This window comes from Zymoseptoria tritici, chromosome 5 (genome assembly GCF_000219625.1).
Source record: "Zymoseptoria tritici IPO323 chromosome 5, whole genome shotgun sequence".
Classification (NCBI taxonomy): domain Eukaryota; kingdom Fungi; phylum Ascomycota; class Dothideomycetes; order Mycosphaerellales; family Mycosphaerellaceae; genus Zymoseptoria; species Zymoseptoria tritici.
Window position 1 is genome coordinate 2165358 of NC_018214.1, and position 14858 is coordinate 2180215.

At 54.1% G+C, this 14858-nt stretch overlaps 3 protein-coding genes across 3 annotated transcripts; 1 reads left to right on the forward strand and 2 right to left on the reverse strand.

Moving 5' to 3' along the window:
* Positions 1-202: 202 nt before the first annotated feature.
* On the reverse strand, positions 203-4932 carry MgAtr5 (ABC transporter; the record flags this gene model as incomplete). Its single annotated transcript, XM_003852443.1, has 6 exons — positions 203-836; positions 889-2747; positions 2799-2834; positions 2891-3789; positions 3908-4624; positions 4681-4932. 6 exons carry the CDS (start codon positions 4930-4932, stop codon positions 319-321), a joined length of 4281 nt encoding a protein of 1426 aa, XP_003852491.1.
* A 4049-nt stretch (positions 4933-8981) lies between these two features.
* On the forward strand, positions 8982-10655 carry MYCGRDRAFT_72523 (aminoglycoside phosphotransferase; the record flags this gene model as incomplete). The annotated part of the gene is made up of 2 exons (XM_003852278.1): positions 8982-9579; positions 9634-10655. The coding sequence occupies 2 exons, from the start codon at positions 8982-8984 to the stop codon at positions 10548-10550; spliced, it is 1515 nt and encodes a 504-aa protein (XP_003852326.1).
* A 2028-nt stretch (positions 10656-12683) lies between these two features.
* MYCGRDRAFT_93458 (uncharacterized protein) lies at positions 12684-14416 on the reverse strand (the record flags this gene model as incomplete). Its single annotated transcript, XM_003852442.1, has 4 exons — positions 12684-12963; positions 13318-14019; positions 14098-14240; positions 14393-14416. 4 exons carry the CDS (start codon positions 14414-14416, stop codon positions 12684-12686), a joined length of 1149 nt encoding a protein of 382 aa, XP_003852490.1.
* Positions 14417-14858: the final 442 nt, after the last annotated feature.

The following is a 14858-nucleotide window of genomic DNA, read 5'->3' on the forward strand; positions in this document are numbered from 1 at the left end:
GTACAGGACAGCTAGCAGACGTATTGAATGGGCATACAGGTGATCTAGCAAGACATGCTGAAGCCGCTGTACAGGTGTGTAAGTCGACACGCTAAGTAGTCGTACAGATACCGTGATAGTTATGCTATTTGCCTGGCCTATGTAAGCACAAGAGTTGTTGGTCTCTATTTCGAGCCGTTGCTGTCGGCCTCAATACTTCTATCGATCTTCTAATCTATCGTGGTCATTCATACAGTGCGTCTTTTTCCCAAAACGCCAACGCTGCATATGCATCCAGTACCCGTCTGTACAATTCACTTCCAACCAATGCATCTCCCCTCACTCCGCCTTCTTACTAGCCTTCGTCCGCAACTTCATCAACAAATATACGCACCCATACGAGCTGAAAGCAAACAGCACCACAATTCCCGCATCCCTCCATCCATCGCTCTTCTTCGTCAAATTGAGGCCATATAGGTAATCCGCTCCAGTCCGGTACTGGCACACTTCACAACCGCTCGTCGCCTGCGGGTTCAGCAGATTACTCGTCCGGCCCATGCCTTGCAAGAAACCCGCCAGATATTCCTGGCACGTTTGTCCAGCATTCGGGGTGTCGAAGACGGCGAGCTCGGAGGTTTTGCAGGTGACGGGTACGTTCCAGGTGGTGAAGACAAGGAGGCTACCCATTAGATAGTTGAAAGGATTGAGATAATAGAACCAGTAACGCCAGAAAGGCTGGATTTGGGCGTAGGGGACGAGCACACCGCAGAAGAGGGCGAGCATGCTGATAATGAAGGGGTTGATGAGGGAGGCGAAGAGGGCGTTTGGAGCGTAGGCGGCGACGAATTGGCCGATACCTAGATAGCTGGTTAGTGGTGTGCTTCAAGGCTTGGGAATAGGAGTACGTACCGGTGTAGATGAACTCGTAAAACAACATGACGAAGAAGACGGCGCCGGCGGAACTGCTGGCGGCGGGGAAGCCGACGGTGTAGTAGAAGCACACGAAGTAGAGCACCGCGCAGACGACGAGATAGGGGATCTCGCTGACGATGAGCCCAGTGACAAAGGCGGACCAGTGGTACATTTTCGACTTCTTCTCTCTCGCTTCGTAGAGATCGCGGCGCTCGAGGAAGAGTGGTTGAAGTTGGGCGATAACTCCAGGCGCGACGAAGATGAAGTTGAACAGGGCGAAGAGGCGGAGTTGAAGGTCCTGCACACTGTTGCCGATCTGCCAGAATGTGAAACCGTTGAATAAGGCAGAACCAATGTGCAGCATGAATTTGTTATCGGTGTAGTCGTTGTTGCGGAAGAGGGAGATGTTGTTGCGGTTCGTGACGAGTTTGATCTGTGTCCAGAGGGATGTGGCGAATTCGCGACCGTCGTCGAGGGTGCCAGGGGGTTTGCTGGCGGCGTCGGAGACGATGCGGTCGAGCTCGGTGGTCATGGCGGAGTGCTCGGGTGAGTCGAGCCAGACGCGGTTCCAGTCTTTGTCTTTGCTGAGGGTTCCTGATACCACGTCGATCATGTGCTCGGCCGGGTTTGCGTTTTTGGGGCAAGGAGCATCGTAGCGTCCAAAGTAGTCCTTGACGGTCTGGCCGTTGTCGCCGATGTCTCCGAAGTAGACTGTCTTACCACCTTTGGCGAGTAGCAAGAGTGTGTCGAATTGAGCAAAGAGAGATGCCGATGGCTGATGGATTGTGACAAGTACAGCTTGTCCCACGTCAGCCAGCTTGCGCAAGAAGCGTACGATGTTGAACGCAGCCTGTCCGTCCAGTCCGGACGTGGGCTCATCCAGGAAGATCAAGATGCTAGGCTTGGAAACCAATTCCACGCCGATGGTCAATCGCTTCCGCTGCTCGACTGACAGACCGGCGTAAGTGGTGCCAATGAGTGTGTTCTCGATGTCGTGCATCTCAAGAAGGTCAATGATTGTGTCGACATATTTCAGCTTATCCTCGCGTGGGACATCGCGAGGTTGCCGAAGCAAGGCAGAGAATTCGAGTGCCTCGCGGACGGTAGCTAATGGCTCGTGGATGTCAAGCTGCTCGCAGTAGCCGGCGGAACGTTGAAAGGAGATGGGCACATCTCGACCGTCGACCAGAATGCTACCCTTGATAGTGCCCTCGGTTTTCCGTTGCGCCAGAACATCGAGCAGGGTCGTTTTACCGGCCCCTGAGGAACCCATGAGAGCGCCCAGCATACCGGGCTTGACCCAGCCTTTGACATCGTCGAGCAAGACTCGATCTCCGGTGGGAGTCTTGACCGTATAGGTAAGGCCTTTCCAGGTGAAGACGGAGGTATTGCGAATGAGCTGGCTGTCAACGTTGCCGTCTTTCTCCTTGTCTTCCGCGGTCTTCTTCTCACTCATACCAGCTGGCTGCGCCTCCTCATCATTCATTAGGTGAGCAGCCTTCTTCGCCTTCTCGCGGGGGATAACCAAGAAACCACTGTTGCCTGAGACTTGACTCCAATTGCTGGTGAAGTAGATCGTCAGAGCGACGAAAAGTAGCCACCAGGCCCAGAGGACTCCAAAGTTACGCCAAACATTGGAGGGCGAGTAGGAGAGACTGTCGAGATACTGCTCGCCGGTGACGATGGTCGATCCTCGTGGTGCACCTCGGACGCCAGTGCAGGCCTGGAAGGCTGAGTCGGCGTAGCCTGGTCCGTTCGGTACGAGATTGTTGTTCGCGCAAGGTATGACTTGATTGCTAAATTCGTTGCCCATGAGAGCCTCGAATCCATAAGCGAGCGGGTCAATCCAGTAAATCCTACACAAAGTTAGTAATGCTATCTACGCGGGCGGAAGTATCGACACTCACCAGACAAACCAAGGATGCATATTCGGCTTCGGCAACCTAGAAAGCAATGTCAGCATTCATGCTCCACTCCACATATACGGACATATACTCACATATAGCCCGTGTACATGATCAACGCCGACACCGCAAACCCAGAGACCTTCGACGCCGCATCAAACGTCGCACATCCAGCACCGATCATGCGGAAGAACGCGGTGATAGCCATGCTCGTAGCGAAGAGGATAGCCCAATAGGTAAAGAATGCCGCAGCGGTCGGCTTCAGGCCTGTCAACCAGTACATTGGCAAGGAGAGTAAGGTAACCTGGACGATGATGATCGGAATGTCGGCGGTGATCTGCGCTACGCAGAACGCTGCTGGGTGGTAGTATGCGAAACCTCGGTGTTTCGCTAGAATAGGGCGAGCGCTGAAGGAGTCTGTCACTTCATTCATGGCCACGAGAGCGTTGTACAGGAGGGAGAAGAAGAGGGCGCCGCCTTTGATGAAGAGACCGGATGAGTTGGCAGGAGCGTTGTAGAAGATGGAGCCGGCGATCAGAGCCTGAGAGACGGTCGAGATTTGCTTGATGAAGAACGTGGCTTTGTCACCCCATAGCAATTGGTATTGCCGGATGACGGATGTCTGAACTTGGGTGTAGAAGCTGGTGGTAAGGGGAGACTTCTTGGGAAGACTTTTGTGCTTCTCTGCCTGAACGGCCTCGCAGAAGGTCTGTGTGCAGGTTTTAGCCTCTTCGGTATCTGAGTAGTCGTACTCCTGCTCCATGCGGGCCTTGATGTTGCTCTTTTGGTATGCTGCGCGGACCTCATCGGCGTTACGAGGGAAACGGTCTTCGTATTCATCTCGTATGCGGCGTTCGGTGGGAACAGTAATGCCGGTCAAGAAGTCTGCGACATTTGCGCCGTCTGTGCAGACGAATCCGAGATCCTCCATGAATGGTTTGGCCTGGGACATTGGACCATAGAAGATCTCTTTGCCTTCGTCAAGAACGAGAACCTGTGCAGTGTTAGTCATCGTGATCAGCGATAGAAGTGCGACCTCCGTGGTCCTGCTCGGCTTGCACCTCGGGAGCTCGGATTGCGCACTTGTAGCAGGAGAATGATGGTATGCTCACCTTGTCGAAGAGCTCGTAGATACCATTGCCCGCTTGGTACAACGTAACTATTGAGCTCAAACCCAGCACATCTGTCATCGCTCGGACGCATCTTGTGTATTCCAGTGCTGTCGATGCATCCAGTCCGCGGGTCGAATTGTCCCAGCACACGACAGTAGCCCGAGCGGCCATGGTCTCCAAGATCGACACTCGCTTTCGTTCACCTCCACTGACACCTCGGACGTACTCATTACCGACCTTGGTATCATCGGTGTGCTCAATGCCCATGGACTTCAACAGGAAGTCCCGCTGTGCCTGCTGCAATTCCTTTGCACTGCTGAAATTCGATGGAACGTTGTATGGAACCTTCATCCGTGTCGCAAAGTCCATGGTCTGGCCGACGGTGAGCGTTGGAAAGAAGAGTTCCTCTTCTGTGTTCATGACGATCTGGCCTCGATACTGCTGGGCCTGTTTGTGGTCCATCGATCCGTATTTGACATCGCCGTCGATTTCCGCATAGCCCAGTCTTCGATTCGCAAGAATCTTCAGAAGGGATGTGCAGCCTGCGCCAGGACGACCGAGAACGAGAAGCATCTCACCAGGCTTGACGCATCCGTGAGACTTGTCCACGATCGTCTTGAGCGGAGGCTTTTGCCGGCCTTCCTTGATCTTTTTGGGAATGTTGAATTGCGAGATGACATTTTCGGCAAAGGCAGCATCGGCGCCGATGCCTTTGATCTGCGAAGAGCCGTTAGGGATCGTTGAGTTACCAATACGCAACCATCAATACTTACGTCCAGGTCAGTCCAGGTAATCCCTAGCTTTTTGTCCTTCGCACCATCATTCTCGTTTTGTTGCTGCGTTTGCTTCAATTCTTCTGTCAGTCCCCAGTCGGCGGCCTTTTTCGTGGAATCATCACTGCTGCTGGTGCTCTCCGGATATGTCTCTTCTTTCGGCCTGTTGCTAAATGTTCGCGATAGCGTGCGGTACACTTCTTCTCCGGTCCCCGTCTGCACTCCCCACGACGACGATCTTTGCAGCGTCATGGTCGTTTGTCTGAACGAAAGAAGAAAATCGAAACCAATTGTATCAAGGACAAAAGGTCAACGCCAATGAGACGGACCGATGCTCCGAGATATGTATTGAGAATCAGAAGAAGACGTTCTCAGATGAAGATACTCATCAATGACGGTTAGTGCAAGGATGATTTCTCAGCACGTGAAAGACATGGTCGGGATCACGGACATGTACCTGAGCCCGGATGTGAAGAAATGGCGAACAAAGAGATGCGCGGTGCATGAGTCGCGAACGAGTGATGACACACGGAGTAACGGACCTTCGGGGTTACGTTATCCACGATTTGCCCGGCGTGGCTTTTCGGGGGTTTGAGTTGGATACGGCAGATTCCTGACTTATGAATCAGCCAAGAGTGCAGCTCTTCGTGGTCCAGGCCGATGTCGTTTGACTCCACATCGATCGTATGCTGAGTCGATGTTGATGATGCACCGAGATAGTTCCAGGGCGAAAGCCTTCTCGTTCACGCTGTTCGCAGATACCCGTCTCCGGATTCGGACATTGTAGAACGCGGCTTGGTTGCCAAGGATGGAAATGGCCGGGGAGATGTTCTCGAGATCCAATCTTCTGTGGAACACAGAACGATGCGAGAAAAGTGACCGTCGATCGAGGACACGGGCATGAATGAGAATGAAGGAGCCTTCAAATGAGGTTGCTCGATCTCAACAAAGGAGCTTTGCGGCCGTGATTGAATGTCGTGTTCTCTTCAGAGTTGTTTCTCTTCAGAGTCGTGGCTCAGAAGCGCTACGTCGATCTCTGAGTGCTGCGGCGTGTACGTGCTGTCTTCATTAAAAGGCGAAGTGAAGTTGAATCTCTCCTACCTCCACTTCAGGCGCGACGAGGAAAGAACGACAACCTAAGGTATGGTTATGTAAGCGAAGTCCATCGGCCAAGCTGATTCGGGCTAGCGCACTGCATTCGAGAAGTTGCCTTGTGACTTGAAGCAACCCGACCGTCGCACATATCGTTGCTACTTTGATCTTGTAGGACGCTTCGCCACGTCGTCCGTTGTACGCGTGTTGATATCCACCGCCAGGATTGTTCTCAACGAAGCGATTCCGACCTTGCGAAGCTCCACGCAGTCCAGCTGTTTCTCGAGCTCGTGACAAGCGCCGACCTTGAACCGCACGATTGCACGATTGCACGATTGCACACTTTGCTCACTCGGACGGCCTTCACGCGCAGCTCATCCTCGAGGAAGTTCAGACAGCCTTCTGGATTCGTTCCGTCACCTCTTGGAACAGCACACAGCCTTGTCGAGTCACGATCGAATCACCAAGTGCGCGGGAGAACTCCCACTGAACCACCATCGCTCCCCGGGTGGCCGCAATCTGCGCAGAAGAAGGAGATCTATACTACATGCGGCGCGTGTCGTAAACCCAACAGCATCCATCAGTATCCAAGGGCTGCGAGAGCTCGGAACAGGAGGAACAGACCGACAGGATGGCACCCGATCGAGACAACGCCGTGCACTCCGACGCTGAAAATGGAGAGAAGCCAGTACGAGAGCAGCTGAAGAACGCGCGGATCACACAAGAACGCGCTGCGGTCACATCAGAGCCTTCGAACGGTGAGCCCATGGTGGAGGACAACACCAGCAGCGTCGATGATGGTACCCTCAAGCCTCAACCGCGGGCAGAACTTCGGCGAAAGAGAAGCTACGAAGAGGTCGATGATGCCAATGCACACACTGCGCATTCAGATCCTGTAAGGCACCACACTCGGAAACGATCTCGCGATAGTACCGCAGAAGAATTCGAGCTCAACAATGGCCGCCGCAAGGGTTCCGGCGAGCGCAGCAGGAACAGTGAGGACGAGAATGAGGCTGAGGCAGACTCGGCAAAAGCGAATGGCATTTCCAAGCCACCACGACCTTCAACGCCAGACGGTCCCGCCGAGAAGCAAAACGATGGCATGGTAGAAGAAGTGGCGAGTCCGAAGAACAAGCGCAGCAGGTTGCACTCCTCGACCGAAGATGAGATAGCAGCATCGAAGGCCGAGAACACAGGCGAATCCACCTCCAACGGCACGGCCAAGGAAGTAACTACAACAAAGATTCCACCCACCAGCGGATTTGCAAATGCGTCCGCCACATCTCCTTTCGGCGCTCTTGCTGGAGGCAAGTCTCCCGCCGCAGAAGCCACATCCTCATCCAGCGCTTTTGCTGCTTCAGGCTTCAGTGCTCTTTCCGGCTCTACAACCTCTGGCTTCGGCTCCATCGCTAAGAGCGGTGGAGGTTTTGGCTCAGGAGGCTCATTCGGATCTGGAGCTAAGAGCCCGCAGAGCAGTACTGAAGCGGAGCCGAAACCATCATCTGGGGGATTCGGAGGTGCACTCGGTCAGAAGTCAGCTTTCGCCGGAGCAGGCTCCACATCCCTTAACAGCGGATTTGGGTCAGCTAGCTCTGGTTTCGGTCGTATCGGTTCACCAAGCGCTGTCGGTTTCGGGAGCGGTAGTGGCACTGGTTTCGGCGGCCTGTCCAGCACTATCGGAGGAGGTGGCGGCCTCAGCAGTTTTGCTAGCGGGAAGTCCGCCCCAGCACCACTCGGCGGCGCCTCAAAGCCCACTCGAGCCTTTGGCGCACCCGCCACAGAAGTCGACGACGATGAGGGCTCCAACGCTGGTGACGAAGAGGAAGGCATCAAATCCCCGCTTTCCACGGAAGAAGAAAAGCAAGACGAGAGATTCTACGCGCAATCCCTGGAAACCGGCGAGGAAGACGAGGTCACAGCTTTCTCATGCCGGGCGAAACTCTACAACTTCACATTCGTCGGCGAAGGCGAGAAAGAGGGCAAGAAGAAGGAATGGCGGGAACGAGGACTGGGAGTCTTACGGCTGAACGTCAAAGATGCTGGTGACGGCGAGAAGACCAAAGCGCGGCTGCTGATGCGTGCGGACGGCAGTCATCGTGTAGTGTTGAACACACCGCTCACGAAGGACATCAAGTTTGGCTCGCCAAATGGTGGACCGCCGCAGAGTGGGTATATCTTTTTCATGGGCACGATTGGGGAGGGCGGAGGATTGGAGTTATTGCAGGTTAAGGTAAGTTCTTGCAAGATCTCCGTTGTGGTTTGAACGTGTACTAACATGGTCGGAATAGATGAGACAGCAGAATTGTCTGGATCTCTACGAGAAGGTCACTGAGCTGCAAGAGAGTATGTGAGTGTCTGGCTTTCCAGCCACTCCTTCGCCTTCGGCTCGACTTGTCAGCGACTTGGCTCACGAGCATGGAGGAAGAGAACTTGCCACGCGAGAAAGTGCATAGCTCGGTGCTCCCCCAGAAAGATACGTCGTTGGCCTGCACAGGATCAGACGACGCATGAGGAACGCCACAAAAGTTCGTTCGGAGGAAATAAGTCGAGCCAGCTGCGGACACGAAGCGCTACCACTTGGGACTTTGGAAAGAAACCAGGACTTGATGCGATACCCGCGCGATGCAGGTTGAGAGACATCATGGCAGAGTGGATGGGAGCGAGGATAGAGCTACGGAGCAGCGATAAGTACAAGTACAATTACACTCGCCCAATCTGGACACAATTTGCTTCGGCTAAAGCACAGATGTTGTCAAATTGAGTGGTTCATCGGGCTGCGCCCATTCACAAGCCAGCATGTATACTCCTCCTCTCTTGTGCTTGTGCGGCCGTTTGCCCAATCGGCCGAACTTCGGGGATACACCACGCAGCCCGACACTTCGACCCCCCGGACAAATCATCCATCAACACAATCTACATTGGGCATGAAGACCTCGCAATGTCGTGGCCATCACGACCCTGTCGATTGTTCTACACTTGGTGCAATAGTCGACAGCAAGTCTGCCAGGCTTCAAGACGGGTGAAACTCCAAAGGCTCACCGCAAGTAGGTCGCTGCGCAACCTACAAACTCGCGCTTCATGTCAGCCCCTCTCGATCGCTTTCTGTCCGTGACATTCCGCTGACAATCTACCGCAAAGCTACCATGGGCGACAATCCGGACTTCTATAGCTTTACCCGGGCTAGATTTGTGCAGAATGAAAAGGCAGAGATGAGCTCTCGACGGGTTACCTTCAATGTCAGCGAGCTCGCCAATGTTGCTGCTAGCAGTGTTGGTGCATCATGTGTTGGGATCGAAAGGTTGCCCGATGGCATGCACAACAGGGCTTTGCTTCTGACCATGGACAATGGCAAGCAGGTCGTCGCCAAACTCCCATGCCCGAACGCTGGTCAGTCTCACTTCACGACTGCAAGCGAAGTCGCCACAATGGAATTTATGCGCACTCGGTTGAATACCCCTGTCCCCGAGGTATATGCTTGGTGCAGTCATGCGGAAAGGACCACGGTAGGAGCTGAGTACATCATCATGGAAAAGGCCGAAGGAGTGCTACTGGAGACGATCTGGCAAAAGATGGAGCTGCGACAACAAGGCGCTCTCGTGAAAGCCATTGTCCGGCTCCAAGCAGAGTGGGCATCATCTCTGTTCGCAGGTTACGGTAGCATTTACTACGCCACGGATCTGGAAGAAGAGCGCCGGCTACCATTACACGCAAGCTCGTCGGCACAGGAGATTTTTGCCCTTGGCCCTATCACGGGAAGGGACTGGAACGATAACGGGCGACTGGATGTCGCATTTGATAGAGGTCCATGTGAGTGTCATTATGCTTTGTGTGTCGTCGAGGTGCCCACTAATTTCTTCGCAGGGAAAACCGTCGAGCAGTATCTGGAAGCAGTTGGACTTCGTGAGGCGAAATGCGTCAAAGAGCTTTCACGTCTACCACCTCCTCAAGTGACCCTCTCCGGGCCAGGTCTGTACGAGAGCACTAGGGAGAAGAAGCTGCGGGCCTTGTGTTACTACCAGCAGATCTTCCGCCACTTGCTGCCGCACCCCGGCGATTCACCAATCCGCAGACCAGTCCCGTGGCATGGAGATCTTCATGTCGCCAACATGTTTGTTGATCCAAAGGATCCGACGAAAATATTGAGCATAATCGACTGGCAGTCCACTGAAGTTGCCCCATTGTTCGTACAAGCCCGTCAGCCTTACATCATCGATTTCGAAGGACCTCAATTGCCTGACTTGAGCACGGAGCATCCATCTCTTCCAGAAGACTTCGATCAGCTTTCTCCCGGCGAGCAAGCAGCTGCTCACAATCTCCGCCTGCGACAAGCTCTCGTGATGGCATACAGACAACGGACGCGAGTCATGGCGCCGGACATCTGGAAAGCCTTCGAGTATCAAGCCACACCCGCAGCGCAGCTCTTACAACTAGCTCGGGTGCTACTCGTCGATGGGGAAGGAATGTACACCGCTCGAATCGCCGAGCATCTCCGAGATCCCGACGGAATCCTCAAAGAAAGCGGCATCTCTATGACCGAAGCTGAAATGGCCGAAGCCGAAGCAGACGGAGAGAAAGCGGTCCTTGGGATACAGTGGATGACAGGTATCTCCGATACGATCGGTCGGGAGCTCTTCCCGTTGGGCGGATGTGTGAAGACGGAGCGCTACGATGAGTCGAAAGATGCGCTTCGGCAGTGCAAGGAGCAGGTAATAGAGGAGTTTGCGAAAACTGACGAAGAGCGAAAGGCCTGGGAGGATGCGTGGCCCTTTGACAACTAATCGCGAAGATCAAGCATTAATGAATCTGCAAGAAGCATGCATGTCGATATAGCTGTGATGCTCCGTGCGCTCAGCTACTGGATCTGGTAAAGGCTTTGCCAGAGCTCCTGGTCGACCAGCACTCGCGGCGCCTGGTGAGTAACGCTTCCTGTATTGATAAGTTTGAGATGACTGATGAAGACTGATGAAGAGGGCAGCGACTCTCGCTCCAAGCATCGCAAACTGAGCCCACAGAAGCGATAAGCTCCCTTTCATCCATGAGCGTTCCGTCGAAGCTGCTTAAGAAGTCTGCGCCACAAAAGCGACGATATAAGCATGCGAGCGGCCGTATCGATTTTTCGGGAAAGCCTCGAAACTAACCATGGTCCATAGTTTCTTGCACCGACGGTACGGATTCTCGACGTTGCCATGAAAAAAGGCCATTTTCCTCGCATCGACCTATATAGTCTCTACCTTTTCCGACGCACACCTCTCGAATGACCGGCTTCGTGTACACAGCACGCTTTACACAGCCCATCCTCCTGACAGACTCCTCGACAACGCGAAGCAACACTATCGACAATTGAATCACGATGATTGCCCCACACAACGTATACGCTTCCACCCTCCTCCCTCATCTGGCGCGGGCGATACCTCATAGCACAGGCCATTGCATTCGATCTCGCTGTCTTCCGCCGTGATGCCCTGCCAGTCCATATGCGCGGTGGTCACGTGGGAGTCCTAGCCTTGACCATCCCCTTCTTCGCCAACTTCATCATGCATTCTGGCCTCCGAATCGGTCCCATCACGCTCCTCCCGCAATTTGTGCCGAACACTTGCGCCGAAGCCAAGCAAGTCGAATGGGGCGAGAACGTGTGGCCTTGCCAGAGAGACGCGATGGCCGATAGCATCGATGGTATGCTCAATGGAAGGAAACCAACTTTCAGCGAACTTTGGGAGCTGGTGACCTTCGTTCTGGCCGTGGCTGTGAACGCTTGCTTCTTGGCCTGGGCGTCGGGAGTGGTGGATCCCGGTCCTGCGTGGAGGAGATTCAGAGGGCGCCCAACGTTGGACGAGCAGACTCCTCGAAGTCTGGAGGCAAGGAACGCCTAATGGGGTTGTGATGGATATCTGAGGGTGCGAGCTGATGCGAGCGCTGAAGAATCAAGTGAAGCAGAGACAAGGCAATGAGATGGATGCGAGAATGGTGCAGGCCGCGGCGCGTGATGATGTGTCCGCCTGCCTGGCTCTCCGGTGGCGATGTGTCGATGCAAACATGATAGACTTTCTTGCCAGCGACTATGGGCATGATGCTAGAGATTGAAACGACAGCGATCGATGGGATGGAGACGGCACTCGATGTGAGGTCAGTGGCGAGGCGAAGCTATACACGTCGCAGATCAAAAACGAAGTGATTTTTCTGATCGATCAAGTACAGATCACGTATCACATGATATAGAACGCATCGCTCGACCTGTCTTCGATGCGTTGGTGAATGAGGCAGCAGATGCATGTCTCAGATCGTTGTTTGCTTGCTTGCCACTGCTGGTGGTCGGTATATCACCGCTGGTCCGGCGCTCACCTTCACTTAACCATGTCGATGGATAAATCTGTCAATTATTCTCTCACGAGCTGACCGTACGATAGCCAAGATAGATTTCTTACTCACACACATCCGCGAGACTCAACAACAATGCAAACTCCACCTCAATTCCAGCTGGAAGCCTTCCCTCGCCTCTCCGACTCTCCAACTCCTCCGCACACTCCATCAGCAACCCAAGATCCAACAACGCCCCTCCCCCCTCGCAAACCTATTCCCGCCAATCCGAACGACGGCCTCGCGCCAATCCCAATTGACGATGACATCGAGCAAATACCTCTACACTCCCTCCTCCTCCAAACCCCCTCCACCATTCCCTCCCCATCCCGCTCCCCAGCAGCCACAATAAACCGAGTCGAGAACCGGATCCTCTCCGAAGGCCGCAAACGTGACCTCGACGAGACCTGGCCGCAAGCCTCCGACTGGCCGGGGGCTCCTAGCGCGCCCCGCGCTACCAACAACCCACCCATCGGCAGTACCTCCGTCGAAGCAGACTGGTATACAGCCGAAAGTGCGAGAGCTCGGGGTATGAGGGGAGCTGGGGCCGGGAGACATTATGTCGATGGCGAGGAGGTGGAGGTGGACTGTTGGACGCGGTTCAGGGAGAAGCTGATGTTTTGGAAGAGGAACAAGAAGGTTGAGACGGAGGAGGAGAGGGCGGTGAGGAAGAGGGCGAAGCAGGTGAAGGACATGGAGGATGATGAGGAGGGGCTTAGTGGGACTTTGTGGCGGTAGAGGGTGAAAGTGGTGGGCAAGTGCGAAACAGTCGTTGCGGGAGGTGGTTGAGGTTCCGAATCTGGGGGATGTTTTAGCATGTGGTGGAATCGTTGTTCGCTGGAGCTTTGCACAATTATCCGTTGCTTTGTCTCGCAACGCTGGAGGCGTGTGGGAGCATGACTTCCTCCTCCAAGGCAAAGTCGTCCATTCAGCCGTTCGTATATCGAGGTAGTAGAACCCTGCGCTTCGTCGTAATCAATTCTTCTTCGGTCTCTTCAGATCTCTCCCTGCCTCAACCCATTCTCCGGCTTAACCTTCGCCCAAGCCTGCTTCGTCATGAAAGCCTGCACTCTCCCCACAACCTTCTCAACATCGCTCTTCAAAAACGTCTCATTCTTCATCAACTTCTTCCTCACCTCGGCCAACACCGTTCCATTCCCTGAATTGCCCGTCAATCCTTGGCTCCCATACCTCCCCTGCACTAACTTCGCGACCACCTGCTTCTTGATCGAGTCCTTGATCGTATGTTTCCTCCACCTCTTTCCGCTATCTTTCAAGTCCTGGATGTCCTCAGCGGTGAGTTGTGTCAAGATTCCTTGTGCTCTGCGCTGGGCTCTCTCCTCGGCGGTCCGAGGTGTGCGGCGGCCGAGAGTTCCGGTCAGGGCGGCGAAGCGATCGGTGATGATGCCGGGGAAGTTGTTCGCGGCTGGTGTAGATGCCCCATAGCCCGAACGGATGAAGTCTGTGGCGGAGGTAGGGACAGAAGGTCGGAAGGGAACGCCGAGTGGCTTGATCTCAGCGAGGCGTGAGCGGAGGATGGATTCTTGTTTCGAGGAAATGGGGGTCATGTCTTCTCCGGGTGCGGCAGCGAGTTCGGAGATTGACTGTATATTCGTTCGCCGCGAATCTTGCTGGCCTTCTTCTTCTTCGGGAGGTAATATTTGTCCTACGCCCTGTGCATTTGGTCCTTCTCGTCCTACGGAGACGTTTTCGCCCATTCGCTCGCCGCCCATACTCTCCGATGTGCCCATGAAGCCTCTGCTTGTCGTGGGTACGGAGGGTCGCGATGTGCCTGTTGAACTACCGGGTGGGTTCGCTGGGTCGCTGCCGCGTGGTGGACTTTTCTGGAGCATGGAGACTTCGTTCGAGATGAGTGTGGATCGTTCCTGGCGGCTGGGGCGTCGTTTGGGAGCTGTATTGGTATATTATTAGCGATCGGGCAACGGCCTTCCGGAAGGACGCGAGCCATACCAGCAGCAGATGGGTTGCCATTTGAGCTTTCGCCCGCACATTGTCTTGTAGAGGCGTGGAAGCATCGGGCACATTGTCCGCTCTGCATCCATCTCAATCTGAGTATCTGGCGCTCCGATGAGCCCAGTGCTGATGTCGCTTTTCTGTATAGCATGGTGTGTAGTTGTTAGGTGTCAAGGAGCGAGTTGAAGTTCATTCACTTCAAGATGCATTGCCGCGGAGACCTTCCGCTTTGGGACCTTGTCACGTGATGCCAGGAATTGGGACAGGAACTCATAGCAGAAAGAAGACCTACCTCTAGATATCTCGTCGACGACATGTGAAAGCTGGCTGAGAGCCACGAAGCAGTCTTTGTCTATAGTCCTATGAAAAACCTTACACTCTGCAGATGTATTTGGTGTCTTACATGGCACCATCGCATTTAAATGAGAGATCTACTCTACCGACTCTTCGAAGAGAAGCCTTCCGAGATAGGTATGTATCCTTCAAACATCACTTGAGTTCGTTGTGTTGATAAGTACAGCAGCATTGCTATGTGTCGCTCTGCTTCTGTCGATACTCAGGACTTGTCGTGCGGTGCAATATACCTTGCAAAATCTGCAGAAAGCTCCACTGATGACAACTCAGAGAGTAGGCGCAGGACCCGTGATTGAGATAGGCAACCACATCGTGCAGTCCTCTTGATGCACATTCCGCCAATTTTTCCGAAGACTTCGACGACGGGATCGCAAATTCTGGTACAAAGCCCGCGCGCGGAAGTT